Genomic DNA, 20,014 nt, shown 5'->3' with positions numbered 1-20,014 from the left:
CGGGTTCAAGCGATTGTCCTGTCTCAACCTCCCGAGTAGCTGGGATTACAGGTGCCCACCACCACCATGCCCGACTAATTTTTATATTTTTAGTAGAGATGGGATTTCACCATTTTGGCCAGGCTGGTCTCTTAACTCCTGACCTCAAGCAGTATGCCTGCCACAGCCTCCCAAAGTGCTGAGATTACAGGAGTGAACCACCGCTTCTGGCCTCCTCTACATTTTTAAACTGATGATTAAGCTATAGGATGGACATGTTATGAAAGTAGAGGGTAGTTTTGCTCATGCCTAAATCATAAAATTAAGTAAAGGACCAGTGGAAGTATATCCTTTGATTATCATTCCTCGTGAATTGTTTTTGCACTTGGATGAATGTTATGTTGACATTCTGAGTCCTGATACTAGAATTTGGACTTTTAGGAAGTGTGGAAGTGTTATTCTGCATTATTTTATGGAACTTCAGAGTGTTGAATAAAAGATAAGATTCCTGCCTCATTTATAGTGGAAAAGCTGCACAACATTCCTTGCGTTGTGCAACTTTTCCACTGCACTAAAATGGAAGCCTGCATCCCTCTCTCCCACCCCAGTGTCTTGACTCCCCTTAGAAACCTCAGTTGGTATATGCTTTGGTTGAGGTAGAAGAATACATTCTTGCCAACTTTATTTCCCTAATAAAGGCATACAAGTTTTGCTTATGGGTGATGCTGAAAAGTAATAGACTATCCCGTGGTATTGTAGAATTAAAGTGTATGGTGCCAGGTCCAAACACTTAGTGACCATATGTAATTAGTGGAGGCAGCTCATTTTTCATTAACAAACACGTGATCAAATACTTGGTCACGCAAAACTCAGATTTCATATGTAACAACAACTACAAAAGTACTTCAGATTACTGCACTGGGAAAGGGTTTAACATCATGATCTAAGATTTACTTTTAAGGTTTTATGACCACATGACTAAAATGTCTATTTTCTGTGTAGGTCATTCCTGTCAATAGGGAGACTAACATTGAGAGCTTTCAAATGTCAGTAACAGAAATAAAAGAGAGAGAAGTGAGACTATTAAGGTCCAGACACTTCACATATTAACTCATTTAATTCTTACAAATCTGTTATGTGTTGTAATCATTATCCCTCATTTTACAAAAAAGAAAACTGAGGCTCAGAAAGGTTATGTGACTTGTCCTCCCAACATGTTAAATATACTATTTTTTTCTTTAAAATGCTTTTGCCTGGTTCTTTATTTTTTTAATGTTTTGACCCATCTGGAACTGATTACATTATTAAGCATCACGCAAAAGCCATTCTTTCCCATAGTGCTGTTCAGTTATACAAACAACATTTACCAAAGAGTGAGACTTTGTAATGAAGATTGCTTAGGATTATCTGAATGTTCTTCCAGTTCCTGCCATGCGGCAGGCTATAGTCTGAATAGATGCTTTCCCATTTCAGTCCTGCTTAGTATACCTTCACACTGCCATGCACTTGCTTAGATAATACTTAAATATCCTCTTAAAAGCAAAAGCTCGGCCAGGCGTGGTGGCTCACACCTGTAATCCCAGCAATTTGGGACTCTGATGCAGGAGCAATTGCTTGAGGTCTGGAGTTCAAGACCAGCCTGGGCAGTATGGTGAAACCCTGTCTCTACACAAAAAGATAAAATTTAGCCAGGCGTGGTAGTGTGAGCCTGTAGTCCCTGCTACTCTAGAGGCCGAGGCAGGAGGATGGCTTGAGTCCAGGAAGTGGAGGTTGCATTGAGCCAACATTGCACCTCTGCACTCCAGCCTGGCCAACAGAGCAAGACCCTTTAAAAAAAAAAAAAAAAAAACAGAAAAAATGCAAAAGCTCATGTGTGTCCTTTACTGCTAGCTTTCCCTAGAAAGAAGACCCATGAAAATCCAATACATTTTTATAATTAAAAATGTATATAGCTTGTATTTGTGATTATGAGGTATCTATTTTATATTAAATCTCACATTTTATTATTTAGCTGTTACCTTGTAAAATACTTATAGTAACAAATGTAGGTTTTTGATGTCTGTGAGATAAAGATAAGTGCAATAGTAAGGAGAAGTAATGCAAAATAAAATTTCATGTCCTTATGAGGGGAAAAGCTCATGGATTGAAATCACTTGCAGCCAATCTGTGGTAATTTTCTTGCCCCTGGGCCCGCCAGACTTAGAAGGTAAAAAGAGCTACATATGAAATGAAAACAGCTTTTCTCCCAGTTCTCATCTAATCTTGTAGAGGGTGTTAAATGTACACAAGATGTGTTAGGGGACATTAAATATTAAAGCATATATTTTATTATTTCATAAAAAAGGAAACTGTTCATAATGTGGTCCAAAAAACTAACCATTGTTTGTTTGTTTCTTTAGGATGGATTGGATGCTTTGGTATATGATTTGGATTTTCCTGCCTTAAGAAAAAACAAAAATATTGACAACTTTTTAAGCAGATGTAAGTAATTTTTTGTGTAGGTTAATGACAGACTTCATATAACTACATTTTGACTTAGATCATTCAAGCCCTTATTTTTTCTTCTCTTTACTTTTTGGTGATTTCATCAATGATTTCTACATAGAGTTTAGTAGGAAGTGTGTAAGAAGCAGTTTGGATGCCTGTTAGGAGAACCAAAGTACTTTGAAGAGAAAGGGATGAAAAATAGCTAAAATAAGTATTCAGAAAACTGTGCATTGAGTTTGAATAACCACACATTGAGTTTGAGTGACTGCTGAGATATGAGAATTTTTCTCCATGAAAGCTGTTTTATATTTAAATTTTACAGATATTCTTTTCTGAAGGCTCCTTTTTAGATTGGATATTATAATTTAAAAATTTGGTTAACTTACAACTTCAAACTTTTAATCCTAAAGAATTAATAAGATTTAGATCATAAAGTCCTCCATTTATTTCTGTTTCTAAACTATAAATATTGATACATGTAAGTTTGATTGGTTTTGGTGTTGTCTTTCAATTTTGGTTACATGTGTTTTGTTACAAAGATTTTATTTTTCTAAATAGTCATATCTTTTTGATTTTTAAAATCATTTCTATACTTTGAAATCTTGTATTAGAATTTTTAAATTTTGTTCTTTTCGTTTTTCAATTTTTAAAAATTTATTTAGTTTTATTTGAGTTTTTGAATATGGTTCCATATTCTGAACTGAGAAGTTTTTAAGTATAAAAGTTTTAATTATTTATCATGTCCTATGGACATAGCAGTAAAATTTTATTAATGTTTACAATTGCGTACCTCCCTACCTGACAACATAGTGAAGGAATTAAAAAGATGGAGAGGCTTGACTGTATCTTAATGGTAACTGGTGTTTACAGAGATGGTGTAGATAAGGGGTAAATACTCCTTAGTACAAAGGCAGAGGGTAGGGCATGTTTTTTTTTAAAAGTAATGGCTAGCAAGAATGAAATACGTGCTTCCTTAAACTTAGCTACTTTGTTGCTTTCATAATGTTAAGTGTGCTTGTGCATTATATTTTGTAAATAGAGACATTAATGCTTTAGTAGAAATAAGTAAAATAAAAGTATAAATCTAAAGTAAACTGTTTTAACTGGTAAACCTGTACAATTTATTTTAATTTTTAAATTGGAGAAAAATGCAGAGAATAATATAACAAAATTTTAGGGAAGTCAAATGTAGCAGGTAAAAATCATGACCAAGGATAGTTTATGCCAGCATTACTAAGTTAGTATAAAATTCAAAAATCTATTAGTTTAATTTACCATATTAACGTACTTTAAAAAGGAAATTTAGTTGATGCAGAAAAAGCATTTGATAAAATTTAATATCCATTCACAATTTTAAAGTATCTGTCTGCAAACTAGGAAGTGAAGGAAGCTTCCTTTCCCCAATAAAGGGAATCTACAAGAAACCTACAGTTCAGATTTTATCTATTTGTTTAAGTAAGACAAATGCTTTTCCCCTAAGATAGGAAAAGGCAAATCTGTCCTCTCTTACCATTTTTATTTAACATCGTCTTAGAAGTTCTAGACAGTGCCATCAGGTAAAATAAAGAAAAGCCATACAGATTGAGAAGGAAGAAGTAAAACTTTCTCAATTTAGACAGCATGATTTTCCATATCGAAAATCCTCAAGATTCTGCCAAAAAGCTACATGAACTAGTAAGTTTATTAAGCAAGGTTGAAAATTAGAAGATTAATATCCGAAAAGCAGTTGCACATACATTTATTAACAGCAAGCAATTGGAAATTGATTTATTATAACAAATACAGTGCCATTTACAATAGAAGCAAAAACATGAAAAATTTAGGAGTAAATCTGACAAAATATGTGTAAACCTGTATACTGAAAACTATACACCATTGTAGACAGAAATTAAAGAAGACCTAACAAGATATTCAGTGTTCATGGATTGGACAATTCAGTATTAAAATGTTAACAGTCCCCAGATTAATTGATCTATAGAGCCCGTATATACTCAGAACCTTAGCAGACAGTTTTTTGTATAAAGTGACCAGCAATTCTTTAATTCATAGGGAAATGCAAAGGAAAATAGATAAACTGGGCATCATCAAAATTAAAAACTTTTATTTGTGCTTCAAAGATACTATCAAGAGTGAAGGCCAGGCACGGTGGCTTTCGCCTGTAATCCCAGCACTTTGGGAGGCTTAAAAATGCATTTAAGATTCCTGCATGTTGTCCATGTTGTGTGAAGTAGTAACTTGTTCCTTTTTTCCACTAAATTGCAGCGCAACCTTCTATTGAATGGATGTACCTTGGTTTGTTTGTTCGTTCCTCTGTTGAAGAACGTATTTGTTATTTGTTATTTGTTTGGGGCAATTATGAATAAAGCTGCAATAAATATTCGAGTACAAGGTTTTGCATGAATTTAGGTTTTTTTGTTTTGTTTTGTTTTGTTTTTTGAGATGGAGTTTCACTGTTGTCACCAGGCTGGAGTGCAATGGCACGATCTCGGCTCACTGCAACCTCCACCTCCCAGGTTCAAGCAGTTCACCTGCCTTAGCCTCCCGAGAAGCTGGGATTACAGGCATGCACCACCATGTCTGGCTAATTTTGTATTTTTAGTAGAGACGGGGTTTCTCCATGTTGGTCAGGCTGATCTCAAACTCTCGACCTCAGGTGGTCTGCCTGCCTCCGCCTCCCAAAGTTCTGGGATTACAGGCATGAGCCACAGCGCCTGGCCATGAATTTAGTTTTAAATTGACTTGGGCAGATACGTAAATACACAGAAGTAGGATTGCTAGGTTGTTTGCTAAGAATAGGTTTAACTTCTTAAGAAACTGCCAAACTGTCTTCCAAAGTGGCTATACCATTTTATTATACATTCCCACCAACAATGAATGAGAGTTTCTGTTGTTCTGCATCCTTGTTGCATTTGCTGGTGTCAATTTTCGTTTGCATAATGTCTTTCATAGAGCAAAAATTTTAATTTTGATGAAATCTAACTTATAAACTATTTCTGCATTGGTTGTGCTTTTTGTGTCATGTAAAAATCATTGCCAAACTCAAGATTGAATTTTTAAAGCAACTTTATTAAGCTATCATTTACATACTATAAAATTCACCCATTTAAAGTGTACAATTCAGTGAGCTTTTTGAGTGTATATATATTTATAGAGTTGTGCAACCATTACCACAGTTACTTTTACAACATTTTCATCACTTCATAAAGTAACCTCATACCCATTAACAGTCAGTCTCCATTTGTCTCCAGGCTTCCAGCCTTAGGCAACCACTAATCTAATTTCTGTCTGTATAGATTTGCCAACACCCATTAACTTTAAGTCACTCTCCTTTTCTCCCTAGGCTTCTAGCCTTAGGCAACCACTAATCTATTTCTGTCCCTATAGATTTGCCAACTCTAGAGACATTTCCTATAGATGGAATCATCAATAAAATGGTCCTTTGTGACTGCCTTCTTTGGCTTAGCATGTTTTCATTGTTCATCAGTGTTGTAGCATGTGTCAGTATTTCTTTCTTTTTAATTGCCAGTAGTATTCCATTGTATGGATGTACCACATTTTGTTTATCTGCTCATCAGCTGATGGTCATTTGTATTGATTGTATTTTGGCTTTTATGAAGAATGCTGCTATGGACATTTGTGTAGAAGTTTTTGTGTAGACATATGTTTTTATTGTTCTTGCGTAGATACCTAGAAGTGGAATTGGTGGGTCATATGGTAATTCTATGTTTAACATTTTGAGAAACTCAAGATTGATTTTTAAATGTATACTTTTATTACTTTGGAGTAAATATATGTGGCTTTTCTGTTGTTCCTGAATAGATAAATGCAGTATGTATTTATCTCCATTTGCATATAATGTCAGTAAGTGTTTTTAATATTTCAGTAGCATCAAGTACAAGTATAGTCTGTATCCTTAAGGATTGTGGGGACATACAATGTAATAGAAGAAACAGACCTATATAAACAATCCCAGTTCAGATTGTTAGGTGAAATATAGGGAAATAATGTTGTCCCAGAGAAGGGAGTCATACTTTGTGCTCAAGAGGGAATCAGGAATGTCTAAAGAGGAGATAAAAGATTAGATCTTGTTTAATAATAACTTGGTCAGATAAGGTGGTGGGGGAAGTCATTTCAGGTTAGTGATAACATCTGCAAAGGCACAGAGATGAAGCAGTATGGCTTATACAGGTAATTGCAAATAACTAGGCATTGCTAGAGCATAGTTGTGGGGAGTAGCTTATGTAGAAATGTAAGACTGGACAGTCACTAACAAGATCAATTTTTTTTTTTTTTTTTTTTTGCCATGTTGTTGAGGAGTTTGAATTTAGGAGTCTGGATTTTTAATTTATATTTATTTTTTGTTGGTCTGTTTATCAAACTGGATCACTCTGCGTGTATGTGGGTGGGTGGATGCGTGCATATGTGCCTGTGCAGTCAAAATGTAGCACATCTTCCTAGAGCATGATTTTATTTGAACATTTGGACATTAAGTAATTTTCTTAATTAAAACCATGCTAGGTGCAGGGGCTCACATCTGTAATGCCAGCACTTTCGGAGGCTGAGGCGGGTAGATCACTTGAGCCCAGGAGTTCGAGATTGGCCTGGGCAACATGGCGAAACCCTGTCTCTACAAAAATACAAAAATTAGTTGTGCATGGTATTGTGTGCCTGTAGTCCCGGCTACTTGCGAGGCTGCAGTGGGAGAATTGCTTGAACTCCGAGGTGGAGGTTGCAGTGAGCTGAGATTGCGTGACAAAGACCCTATCTCAAGAAAAAAGAAAAAAAAGTCAGATTTTTATGGAATTGAATATAACATTCTTGTTAATTTTTCAAGTAAGTTTAATTTGTGAGCTTTTTAGGGCTGCTTTCACTACTCTAAAAGTGTGCAATGTATACTGGGCTTTTTTAGGCAGAGTAGCAGTATTCTGGTCAAATAGTACATGGTACTTAATGTTTATTACCATATTTTACCTATTCTGACATTTAAAAAAATTTGAACATTTTTGAAATTAGAATGTGTCTTAGAATCTCTAGTGGTACATAAAGTAATGGTACATTTTGTAATCTAGGATCTTAGGCTGGGCAAAAATACATTTTTTTTTTATTAGAAAAGCAACAAAGGGTCATTATAAAAAACTTAAAATATATAAAAACGTGGCAGAATACTCTGTAGTCTCACCAAACTCAGAGATGACTGCAATTATGGTTTTGGCATATTTTCTTCTGGCTTTTAAAAAAATTCATATCTGTATATCAGTATATAATTATGTTTTTAGAAAATCAAGTTCATATACTGTATGCAGTTTATTCTATTCTTTGCACAACATTATATGCTGAACATAATTCTATGTAATTAAACATTCAACACAATTTTAAATGTTGCCTAATACTCTATTATATGTATATGAAATTATTTATTCTTTAAAATTGTAAAAACTATTTTATTGTAGAAATCTTTGTCCCACGTTGTATCTCATTTCCTTAGGATAAATTCCTAGAAGTAAAATTCACTGGGTATAAAGTATGATTTTTATTTATTTTCCATTTAATTTAATTTTTTTCTTGATACAGAGTCTCAGTCAGTCACCCAGGGTGGAGTGCAGTGGCCTGATCTCGGCTCACTGCAGCCTCCATCTCTGAGTTCAAGTGATTCTTGTGCCTCAGGTGTCCACCACCACGCCCAGCTAATTTTTGTATTTTTAGTAGAGACGGGGTTTCGTCATGTTGGCCAGGCTGATCTTGAACTCCTGACCTCAAGCAATCCGCCCGCCTTGGTCTCCTGAAGTGCTGGGATTACAGGCGTGAATCACAGCGCCTGGCCAATTTTTAAAACAGTGTTAGGAAAAATCATCCATTTGCTTTCTTGAAAATTAGATCCACGAGTTTTTATGTGATCGAAATGCTTTTGAATTTTTGGTAACCCAGAAGCTATAAGTTAGCCTTTTTGTACTGGTCCTTTTGCTAACTTGTGATCATTTGGAGAATGGTTAACTCTAAACTACTAGCTCTAACGATTAGCTAGTTAGTGGTTGTCAAGACTGTGGTTCCTATTTATGACTCAATTTGCTCATTTCATTTCTTGCTGAATATGTTGTATAGTAGTATTTCACTTCTCTGAATCTTAGCTTTCTGCCAGTTGACAATCAGAAATCGCTAAAAGGGTCTAGGTGGTCACAACATCCTATTTGGAGGTTTTAGAATGAATGAGAACTTACCAGATTTATAATTTTGCAAGTATTATTTTGCATAAAACTAATTTTGTGAATAACAAAGAGGTCGAAATCTACCATAGGAAAAGATAAAACAGTTTAAGAAGAATTGGAAGTTCTGAGAAGTTTGCTGTTTTAGGTGAGGTGTCCAGGGGAGGCCTTGCTAAAAGGTGACATTTGAAAAAAGAGTTGAAGTAGTTGAGGGAGTTAGCCATATGGATGTCTCAGGGAAGACAGTGTCATACAGAGGAATAGCTAGTACAAAGGCCTGGAGGGAGGAGAGTGTACCTGACCTGTTTGAGGAACATCAAGGAAGCCAGTGTCGCTGGAGAGGACTAGGCAGCGGAGAGAATTGTAGGATGATATCATAGAGGTAAGGAAATAGGGAGGCTGGGTCATGTAGAGTCTTGTAGGCCATTGTAAAATCTTGGGCTTTTGCTGTGGGTGAGATGGCAAGACATTAGAGACTTTTGAGCAGAGAAGCGACATGATCTGACTTGTGTTTTAAGAATATCACCCTGTGGGCCGGGCGCGGTGGCTCAAGCCTGTAATCCCAGCACTTTGGGAGGTCGAGACGGGCGGATCACGAGGTCAGGAGATCGAGACCATTCTTTTTATTATTAAAAATGCCCCCCTGTGGGCCGGGCGCGGTGGCTCAAGCCTGTAATCCCAGCACTTTGGGAGGCCGAGACGGGCGGATCGCGAGGTCAGGAGATCGAGACCATCCTGGCTAACCCGGTGAAACCCCGTCTCGCCCGGGCGACAGAGCGAGACTCCGTCTCAAAAAAAAAAAAAAAAAAAAGAATATCACCTTGTGTTGAGAATAGACACAGGGAAATCAGTTGAGAGTCTATTGCAGTAATCCAAGGAAGAGATGATGGTGACTTGGTCTAGCATAGTAGCAATGCAGAGGGTGAGAGTCATCGGATTCCAGATATATTTCAGAGAGAGAGCCAACATATTTTCCTGAGAGATAGGATGTGGAGTGTAAGAAAAAAAGGAGTCAAGAATGGCCCCTCGGTTTTGTCCTGAGCAAAATTGAGACATCAGCCAAAGTGTGAGACACATAGGTTTAAGTTTTGGGTGAGAATATGTCTTCAGTTTTTGGCACGTTAAATTTGAGATGTTTTTCAAGAGAGGATATATTTTGAAAGTAATTGAATATGTATGTTTGAAGTTTAAGAGACGTCTAGACTAGAGATAAAAATTTGGAAGTTGATATGTAGATGGTTTTTAAAGCCAGAGAAGTGAGTGTAGATAGAGAAGAAGTCACCATCAAGGACTGAGCCTTGGAATGCTCTAGTGTTAAGAAATCTGAGAGAAGGGGAGGAACCAGCCAAGGCAACTGAGACTACTGAGGTTGAAAAGTAAAATCTTCAGTATTGTTGGAAGAATGTTGTGTCCTGAAAGTCTAGTGAAGAGTATGTATCAGGAGAGAGTGATCAAACTGTTAAAGCCACTGATATATCAAGATGAGGGTTGAGAATTGACCATTGGATTTAGCAACATAATGCTCATTTGTGACTTTGACAAGTAGTTTTGAAAGAAAGGTTAAGAGCCAGAGCCGAACTGAAGTGGGTTTTAGAGCAAATAGGAGGAAAGATTTTAGTCACAGAAAGTATAGACAACTTATGAGAAATTTTGCTGCAGTGGGGAGTTGAGTAATGGGACAGTAGCTGCTGAGAGAAATGGGATCAAGAGATTATTTTTGTTTGTTTCCCTAAGATGGGAGAGAAAACAGCATGGTGGGATCCAGTTAGGAAGGGGAAAGCTTAGTAGTAGAGGAGAAAGGGGAGAATTGCTTGAGCAATGTCCTTGAACTACAGTAATAAAAAAGGATGACATCTAGTGCATGAATGGAGGGTTTGACTTAAGATAGAAGTAGTCTCGCATAGTAAAAGGTGAAAAGACAAAATATATGCTTGTACATACTGATAGGTAAGTGTATAAGTGGTGGTAAGTCCGTGGTAGTTTTCTTCTGTTTCGTTTGTTTCAGGGTAGTAGCCAAACAAGATCATTAGCTGTGAATGAGGATCAGTGGGAGAGCTGTAGGAGGTGTGTGAAGAAAGAAGAAAACTTGAAATATGTCTCTAGGAGAGTGGGAGAGTGACTAGAAATTTAGGATTGCCAAGTAGAACTAAGGGCCAACTTGATGTTTGTGATTATGAATTTTAAAATAGGATCAGTCATTGTGATTTTATGTATTTATTGAGACATATTTAACTGCATGGGTGCTGACATAGAGTAGTTGGAGAGTTGGATTTAACTATAATAGAATTGTTGTTTTGCCAAACTAAGTAAAGTGAGGCAGAAGAGAGCTCATGACATTAAAGGTATATGCAAGGGAGTGATTATAATACTTGACCATGTAATTTAAGCTGGGTAGGTAGGAAAGAGAGGCTATCAGTGCAACGAGGGAAAGTACGAGTGGAGTGGGATCAATGGATTGGAGGTCCTGCTGGGGTTGGGGTTGTTGGAGTTAAGATACTAGAGGAACTAAGCAGGAAAGCTATAAGAGAGTGCTTAGAAAATGTAAGTTTTCTAATTGAAATTGTGGGAAGATTGTAATTACTAGTAATGACAAGGTCTAGTATGTGACCATGGAAATGAGTGACCAAGGTAACATAGAGGACAAGATCATTGAAGGAGAGAAGTATAGGTGTTGAGAGGCCAAGGTACTTTAAGTATTGTCTGTGGGTACATTAAAGTTATTAAGAATTGAAACAGGAAAATATTGGAGAGAAGTTCAGTAAATCAGAAGTAAAACTGTCTAGCAATGAGACGTGGTGACCTCTGAGAGTCAGTGGATTACAGCAACAATGAGAGGTGGGAAGTACAACCTAATGAAAATCAAAGCTAGCAGATTTAGGGGTGGGGATGTGGAGATCTCCCACTTTCAGAGTTGGTAGTCTAAGGCATGTGGATAAGTAAAGGTCCTGACTTGAGAGCTGTGGGGAAGCAGTGCCCTCAGAGGGCCACTGGGTTTTATTAGAGCAGGAGGTGGTGAACTACAGCCCACAGGCCAAATCTCACCCACCACTATGGCTCATGAACTAAGCATGTTTTTTGTATTTTTCCATGATTTAAAAAAAGTCAGGCCGGGCGCGGTGGCTCAAGCCTGTAATCCCAGCACTTTGGGAGGCCGAGATGGGTGGATCACGGGGTCAGGAGATCGAGACCATCCTGGCTAATACGGTGAAACCCCGTCTCTACTAAAAATACAAAAAACTAGCCGGGCGAGGTGGCGGGCGCCTGTAGTCCCAGCTACTCGGGAGGCTGAGGCGGGAGAATGGTGTGAACCCGGGAGGCGGAGCTTGCAGTGAGCTGAGATCCGGCCACTGCACTCCAGCCTGGGCGACAGAGCGAGACTCCTCTCAAAAAAAAAAAAAAAAAAAGTCAAAAGAATAATATATCATGAATGTGACATAATAGGAAATTCAGATTTTAGTGTCCATAAATAAAGTTTTCTTGGGATGTTGCCATACTTTAAAAAATGTATTGTGTGTGGCGGATTTGTTCTACAACACCTAAGCTGAGTAGCTACAACAGAGACCATATGTAATTCTCTCCTTGCTTCACACTGCTGCTCAGCACAGTAGACATCACAGTGATGCTGTTACAGCTTGAGTTTTGAGTGCTACATGTACCACCATACCACAACATTTTATTTATTTTCTATTACCAATGTATATGCATTGTGTCAAAGCAAGAAGAGAAGAGTATACTTGAAATGTTGTCTTTTTTTCCCCTTCCGTAAGAGGCTGTCGCATAGGCAGGAGTGCAGTGGCACGTTCATAGCTCACTGCAACCTCGAACTCCTGGGCTCAAGCAGTCCTTCTGCCTCAGCCTTGCAAGTAGCTGGGACTACGGGTGCATGCCACCATGGACCTGGCTAATTTTTAAATTTTTTGTAAAGACAAGTCTTGCTATGTTGTCCAGCCTGGTCTCGAACTCCTGGCCTTGAGCAGTCCTCTTGCCTTCGTCTCCCAAAGCACTGGGATTACAGGTGTGAGCCATCATGCCCAGCCCAAATGTTGTCCTTTTGAAGCACAATGGAGTATGCATTATTTTTATCAAGTTAGGTGGCAAAGCATTTTTTAAAATTATGCAGTGACAGTATAGCTGTGCTAAAGGAATACAGTGTACATTGGACATTCCCAGACTAAGCACTCACTATGATCTTCCTGACATAGGACAGCAACAGTAAGAAAAAAGAGAAAATTTAAAACGGAGTATCTCATCCCCATAAAATTTCTTCATAAAGAAAAATGATCATGCAGGCTTAACAAAAATAAAAAAATAAAAAAAAAGAGGCTGCAATGTTATGTAAGCGTACGAGTGGGGTATTCACTAGCCGAGCAGAGAAAGCTGTTCACTGATGGTATGTGATTGCAGCAGCCAAACAAATGTGTACAGAGACAAAAACTTGCCTAAGACTGTTAGCCTTTGGGAAAGAATAGCTGCTCAAAGAATTGGGGGCATTGGGAGTGGCATCAATAGTCAATTAAAAAAATAACCAATTTTGAGTTGTTTTCCTTGACTCTTGTTTATTTAAGGAATCAATGCAGAGTTTGAAGTGACTGAAGAATTAGCCTATAGTCTCCCCTTACAGACTTGGGAAAGCTTCGTCTTATTTTCTTTAGAATATGTATCACAATGTGAAATTAAGTTACATATTTATTCATGTACTTATTATTTCCCTTTAGAGCAGCAGTCCCCAAACTTTTTGGCACCAGGGACCAGTTTTGTGGAAGGCAATGTTTCTATGGACAGGATGGGAGTTGGGGGGTGGCAGACGGGATGGTTTTCTGAAACTGTTCCACCTCAGATCATCAGGATTAAAGAAAGATTCTTATAAGGAATATGCAACCTGGATCCCTCGCATGTGCAGTTCACAATAGGGTTTGTGCCCCTGTGAGAATCTAGGACCACTGCTGATCTGACAGGGGATGAAGCTCAGATGGCAATGCTTGCTCACCCACTGCTCATCTCCTGCTGTATGGCCCAGTTCCTAATAGGCCATGAACCGGTACAGGTCTGCGGCTCAGGGGTTGGGAACCCCGTTCTAGTGCATGCATTGTTTTCTGTCTCAATGGAGCCATAAGCCTACAAAGTTCAGGCTGTATAGTACACCTAGACCAAGAGTGGGTTTCTTACGTGACTACTTGACAATAAATAGGCTTCTGTTTAAGATCCTGAGATTTGGGTGGGTGTGAATACACAGTCCTGAGTGTTTGGGAAACTAAAGTCTAATGCTTAGAATTTTACCATTAAGTTCTTGATTAGTTCTAGGTTGGACCATTGGTGAGATGAACTGAGAAAACTAGGACCATAGAAACTCTGAGTTTGACTGAAAGCCATCCAACAGAGGCATTTACACTTACTAGCACATAAACCTGTATTAGAACAAGCTAAAATCCAAGGCAGTAGAACATAGAAAGATCTTTTAGATTTCAAATGACTTGTCTGCAGCCTTTGTCAAGACTCTGCAGCCTATTCTAGCTCATGTAGCTAGAGCCAAGAATCTTTTCTCAACCTCACAGGCTATTATCCAGGTTCAGAACTTTCTGTCTCATCTGGGATATTACAATACTCTTAAAATTCTCCCCACCTCCTGTCTTGCCTTTATTGAACTCATCTTCTACATATTCCCTAGAGTAGTTTTCCTGAAATGTAAGTTTGACTATGTTGTTTTGTCCACCGTAATTCCTTTTCATGGCTTCCTGCCCATAGTAGTGGTGTTTCTCAGTTCCCAGCAGATTCCAGAGGATTCCTCAGGGGCTGTATTATGGAAGAGCCTAAAGTAGATGAGGCTCTGTCTCTTGTCTGACACCTTTAACCTCCTTTAGAACAGAGCAGTTTCTTTGATCTATTTTATATAGAGAGCTACTTTAAACTTTAATGTGAAAATGGTTTTTGATACTTAAATTATAGTGTTATTACTATAACTACTGGCTGACAGGTAAAGTTCAAGCTCTTGAACTTATCTGGGGCTTTCCAGCCTCTTCTGTCAGTCCTTACTACAAACTTGATACTCCAGCAACATAGAACTTAGATACAGTTCCTCTGTGCTTGGTTTACATTGCTTGTCTGCTTATATGTGTTGGTTCTTTCCTTTTTTTGAGACAGGGTCTCACTCTGTTGCCCAGACTGGAGTGCACTGATGTGATCTTGGCTCACTGCAACCTTCACCTCCCAGGCCTGGGTGATCCTCCCACCTCAGCCTCCTGAGTAGCTGGGACTACAGGAAACTGCCACTGCACCCAGCTAAATTTTTAAAAATATTTTTTGTAGAAACAGGGTTTCATCATGTTTCCCAGGCTGGTCTTGAACTCCTGGACTCATACATTCCGCCTGCCTCAGCTTCCCAAAGCGTTGGGATTACAGGTGTGAGCCACCATGCTTGGCCTGTTCTTTCTTTCATTGTCTATCACCTAGCTAACCACTACTATTCAGTTTAGACTTGTTTCAGGTACCATCATTTACAGAAATCTTCCTACCTGTCTCTCACCCCAGCAGGCTTTGGTTAGGTGTCCTCCTTAGTGCTCAAAAAACTGTTTATCTTCCTTATTACATTATTTTGAATTCTTTTTTTCATTGTTTCTGTTTCATTTGCTAGTGTTTGAACTCTTAAAGAATAGGAGCTACATTTTAAAGTTACCTTTATTTCCAGTGCTGTACAGCCTGATGTGTGGTGGATACAAATATTTGTGCAGTGAATTAATTGATTATTGTCTATCTTTCTGGTGCATCTTGCAGTGAATATGTAACCTAAAATTAAATGTACTTATAACTTTGTAGAAATTTGCTCTCTGTTGCATGTATTTATTGATCATAAAGTACACAAACACTTAAGTTTAAATTTGCATTTGAAAGGGAAAACAAGAATATTAATACAGCTCTTATTAGGAGCTAGAACTGAAGTTTAATAGCTGCTGTGTATTTTGTACAACTCTGAAATGTGAAGCTTTTCCATGTAATCTCATGCCAGTGTTGACCCATGTGGATTAAAATAGCCCTAATTTAATCTATGACCAAATTAGGAATTAGAATATCTATCCAGTGGGGATTTGTGAATTATTGTAGTTTGTAGTATGACAGGTTTATATAAATAATTGCAGTGATTTTCACTGTGTGTTTCAAGTTAAAAATCTAGGTTCAAATAGAGAAATGTAATGATGTAAGTATTAACGATTGCCAGTTGGAAAATTTACTGTGTGTTTTTTTTTTAGTGTATTTGCTTTTGATATCTTAAATTACATCTTTTTTAAAAGAGTCACTAAAACTGACCTTATAAAAAGAAAAATTTATTCCAGTATTAATCTAAAATATCTACTCATGTTTCCTAAATTCGGATTTGATGTATACTTAAAATACTGGGAACTAATTAGCTAATTATTCTCAACTTTTGTTTGTAGTGTAATATTTGTTTTTAAAACATTCTATTAAGTCATATTTTGATTAATAAAAACCTTTAGTAGCTATAATGAAGTTATTCTGGAATTTATTTTAAAAATATTAGCAAATTGAACATTTATCTGTTTTATAACTTCAAGTTTCACCATATTTTCAAATAATTCTTAATGAAGTTTGTTGTTTTTCATTGTGTTTCTTAAGAACTCGAATGTAAAATAAGTAGTGCTAGTTGTAATACTTTAGTGATTTAAAATGATAAGCTTTTCTTTTCATACAGATAAAGACACAATAAATAAAATCAGAGATTTACGAATGAAAGCCGAAGATTATGAAGTAGTGAAGGTGATTGGTAGAGGTGCATTTGGAGAAGTTCAATTGGTAGGTTATTTTAATGAGAATAAAAAAGGATTTTATTAAATTAAAATAATCCACTTGTGTGTTTAACATATTATTTGGGAAAATACTGTTTTTATAGAATTGTTGCTTGAAGTTCCTTTAGACATTGTTGCCTAGGGTATGAAAGCCTAGTGTCAAATCCAGCCGTAGTGGGAAGTGTTTTCCCCAAGTACCTATGGCAGAGAAGAAGTCTCAGGCGTCAGAAGATAAATCTTTGCTCGTAATATTAGACTAAAATGCTGTAGAATAGTAAGCTTTATAAATAGGAAGCAGCTTACATAGCAGGATGGAGGGGGGAACGTATCTTATAATATAGGAAATAAAGATTTTTTTAAAACATTACTTCTGATAATTAAAGTCTTGACATTAGCTACTTGGAATAATTTGGCAGAAGAGAAGAAATAAAAATAACGGAAACAGTAAAGCTTAATTATTTAACAAGTATTAAAAGCACTTAGTAAATTGTTCTGTGAAACCTTGAGCTTTAAATGTTAACAAAAGGTTCATTATTTTCCCTTTTCAATTTTAAAGGTAAGGCATAAATCCACCAGGAAGGTATATGCTATGAAGCTTCTCAGCAAATTTGAAATGATTAAGAGATCTGATTCTGCTTTTTTCTGGGAAGAAAGGGACATCATGGCTTTTGCTAATAGTCCGTGGGTTGTTCAGGTATGACTTTGCTACTCTTCCATTACTGCTCTATCAGTTTGTAACTAAACATATCTGAGAAGCTTAGTTTGTGTTTTAGAATAGTAATAGAGAATTTACTGGCAGTTACAAAATTGTCTAATTACCTTTTAAATCTTAAAATTTAATTGTATTGAATCATTTCTAGAAAGAAAGGCCAGAACAAAATAATTATGCTTCTGTAGAATTTGTATATAGGAAATTTAATTTAAATGTAGAATTTGGGCTGGGCATTATGGCTCAGGCCTGTAATCTCAATACTTTGGGAGGACGAGGCAGGAGGATTGCTTGAGCCCGGGAGTTTGAGACCAGCCTGGGCAACATGGTGACACCTATGTCTACAAAAAATTAAAAAAATTATTGAGGCATGGTGGTACACGCCTGTGGTCCCAGCTACTGAGGAGGCTGAAGCAGGAGGATTGCTTGAGTCCAGGAGGTTGAGGCTGCAGTGAGCTGTGTTCACATCTCTGCACTTCAGCCTGGGCAACAGAGTGAGACCCTGTATCAAAAATAAAAATAAAAAATATAAAATTTAAACACAGAATTTTAAATTAGGTATTTTTAAATACAGAAGATACAGAAAACTTAATCTACTTAAATTTGAGGGAAGTCATATATTATTAAAATTTAAATAGTTACTTTTATTTAATATTGAATTTTTTTTCCCCAGACATGAGGCTCTCATTTTGTTTAGCTGTCTCCTCATTTATTTGTCTCTTATTTTGTGAAGAGGAGATAATAAGGGAAATGAAGGGAAAGTGAGAGGAAACCAAGTTAAGCTAGGTCGCCAAATAATACTTGTCTTTAGGTTTTCAGTAGAAAGAAAAATAAACTAGAAGTCAGTAGTTTTAGGTCCTCGTCTTGATTGCCATAGGCCTTTCTCTGAAGCTGTGGCCATGTTACTTAACACCTCTGGGCCACAGTTCCCTTGTTCGTAAGTGTGAAAGTTGTCTTTGATTGGTTATGTTCAGTTGTGGAGGTACCTTAGGCAAAATCATGGGGTCAAGTGGGATTTTGGGTAGACTATAATTCTGAGTTTTCTCTCTGCTTTTATGAGTTCAGCTTCATGTTTTATCTGTCTTATGTATTGGGGTCCTTAATGCAAAATGTCATATGGGGGAAGTTAAACTGGGCTAGACCATTTCTAATTTTCTAACTTGTATTTGTGATTTATTTATTTATAATATATAATGAAGTCTATCCTTAAAAAGCATAACAGTAATTGGAATTAAAAGGGTATGAAAAATGTTGAAGGTTTATGCCATAGCACTTTTTTTTTTTTTTTTTTTTTGAGACGGAGTCTTGCTCTGTTGCCCACGCTGGAGTGCAATAGTGCGATGATCTCGGCTCACTGCAAGCTCTGCCTCCGGGATTCATGCCATTCTCCTGTCTCAGCCTCCCGAGTAGCTGGGACCACGCCCAGATAATTTTTTTTTTGTATTTTTAGTAGAGACGGGCTTCACTGTGTTAGCCATGATGGTCTCGATCCCCTGATCTCGTTATTCGCCCGCCTCAGCCTCCCAAAGTGCTGGGATTACAGGCGTGAGCCACCATACCCGGTCACCATAGCACTTTTCAACTTGAAATGTCTGTGTTTTTACCAACTGTGTAGATCAGAGTTCCTCAGGCCTAATACTGTTGACGTTAGTATAGTATTTGTTCTTTGTTGTTGGGGGTCATCCTTTACATTATTCTTACGAGTGTGTTTATTTAGGATGTTTGGCAGCATTCCTGGCCTCTACACAGGAGATGCCAGTAGCAACTCTTCTCACCTCACACACAGCTGTGACAACCAAAAATGTGTTCACCACTGGTTAACAACCACTGATACATGCATGTTCAGTGTCCGTTGTTAGTTAAAAGATATGTGACATAATTGTCAATTTCAGGGCTATTTACAATTTAGGTATTCAGAGGTTTATTTCTCTGGATATATTGTCTGTAAATAGGGTAAACTGTCACCAAATTAACAATATTTCTTTATGGAGCCCAAATGACAAATTGTGTACTTTAATCTGGGATAATCATGAAATGCCACTTTGTTTCTTATCCTTCCCTCTTCCCCCAAAATATATTTTTTACATTAAAATAACTGAGTCTCCTCCGGGTGTGGTAGTCCCAAGCCTATAATCCGAGCACTTCGAGAGGCTGAGGCAGGAAGATCACTTGAGGGCAGGAGTTCAAGACTGGCCCCGCTACCTCTACAAAAAAATTAAAAATCAAAACAAAATAACTGAATCTATAACTAAAATTACTAAACACTGTTGAAAAAAATGAAACATTAAGCAGATTTTAAGACAAACATCTGGGTAAATTAGAGATCATCTTCTCTGGGGCTTACTTTTTTTTTTAGTTTAATTCTGAACTTCTTATATTTACTTAAAATGTTATTTTGTAAATTTGACCTTTTTATTTGATCCCCAGTCACATACTATATTTATGCCTGATATCCTCACTAATTTCACATTAGTGGATTTTACTGTTACTATTTTAGCCCTAGCGGCTGCCTTTCTCCTACTTTTGTGTTGTTACTACTCCTCCTCCTGACTGTTGTCATTTGTTGAGCATCTATTGCACTAAGTGCTTTCTGTATTCAGTCATCTTTTTTAACAACCCTCAACCCTGAAAGACAGTTAATCTGTTAGGTGCACTGTTACTTCATGGATTAATTTATGATTTGGTTCATTAAGTCTTTATTAAGCAATTACTAACTGCCAGGCATCTGGATACTTGACTAAGCAGCAGGTATAAAAGTTAAAGTACAGTCGTTACAGTGTTTTAGAAGATCTTATAGTCGCAGAGACTCGGGTAGGTTAAGCAAATTACTAGTCACACAGCTA

At 37.2% G+C, this 20,014-nt stretch overlaps 1 protein-coding gene across 1 annotated transcript in view; it reads left to right on the top strand.

Annotated features, from left to right (window-relative positions):
* Positions 1 to 20,014, top strand: part of ROCK1 (Rho-associated, coiled-coil containing protein kinase 1) — a 159,249-nt gene that overhangs the window by 37,024 nt on the left and 102,211 nt on the right. The window contains exons 2-4 of the mRNA XM_011996345.1: positions 2,379 to 2,460; positions 16,369 to 16,469; positions 17,019 to 17,156. Coding sequence (XP_011851735.1) covers positions 2,379 to 2,460; positions 16,369 to 16,469; positions 17,019 to 17,156 — 321 coding nt within the window. The remainder of the gene's footprint in view (positions 1 to 2,378; positions 2,461 to 16,368; positions 16,470 to 17,018; positions 17,157 to 20,014) is intronic.

The sequence above is a fragment of the Mandrillus leucophaeus genome, unplaced genomic scaffold (genome assembly GCF_000951045.1).
Source record: "Mandrillus leucophaeus isolate KB7577 unplaced genomic scaffold, Mleu.le_1.0 Scaffold51, whole genome shotgun sequence".
Lineage (NCBI taxonomy): Eukaryota > Metazoa > Chordata > Mammalia > Primates > Cercopithecidae > Mandrillus > Mandrillus leucophaeus.
Note: the sequence above shows the minus strand (reverse complement) of the source record. Positions and strands in the feature narration are given on the sequence as shown.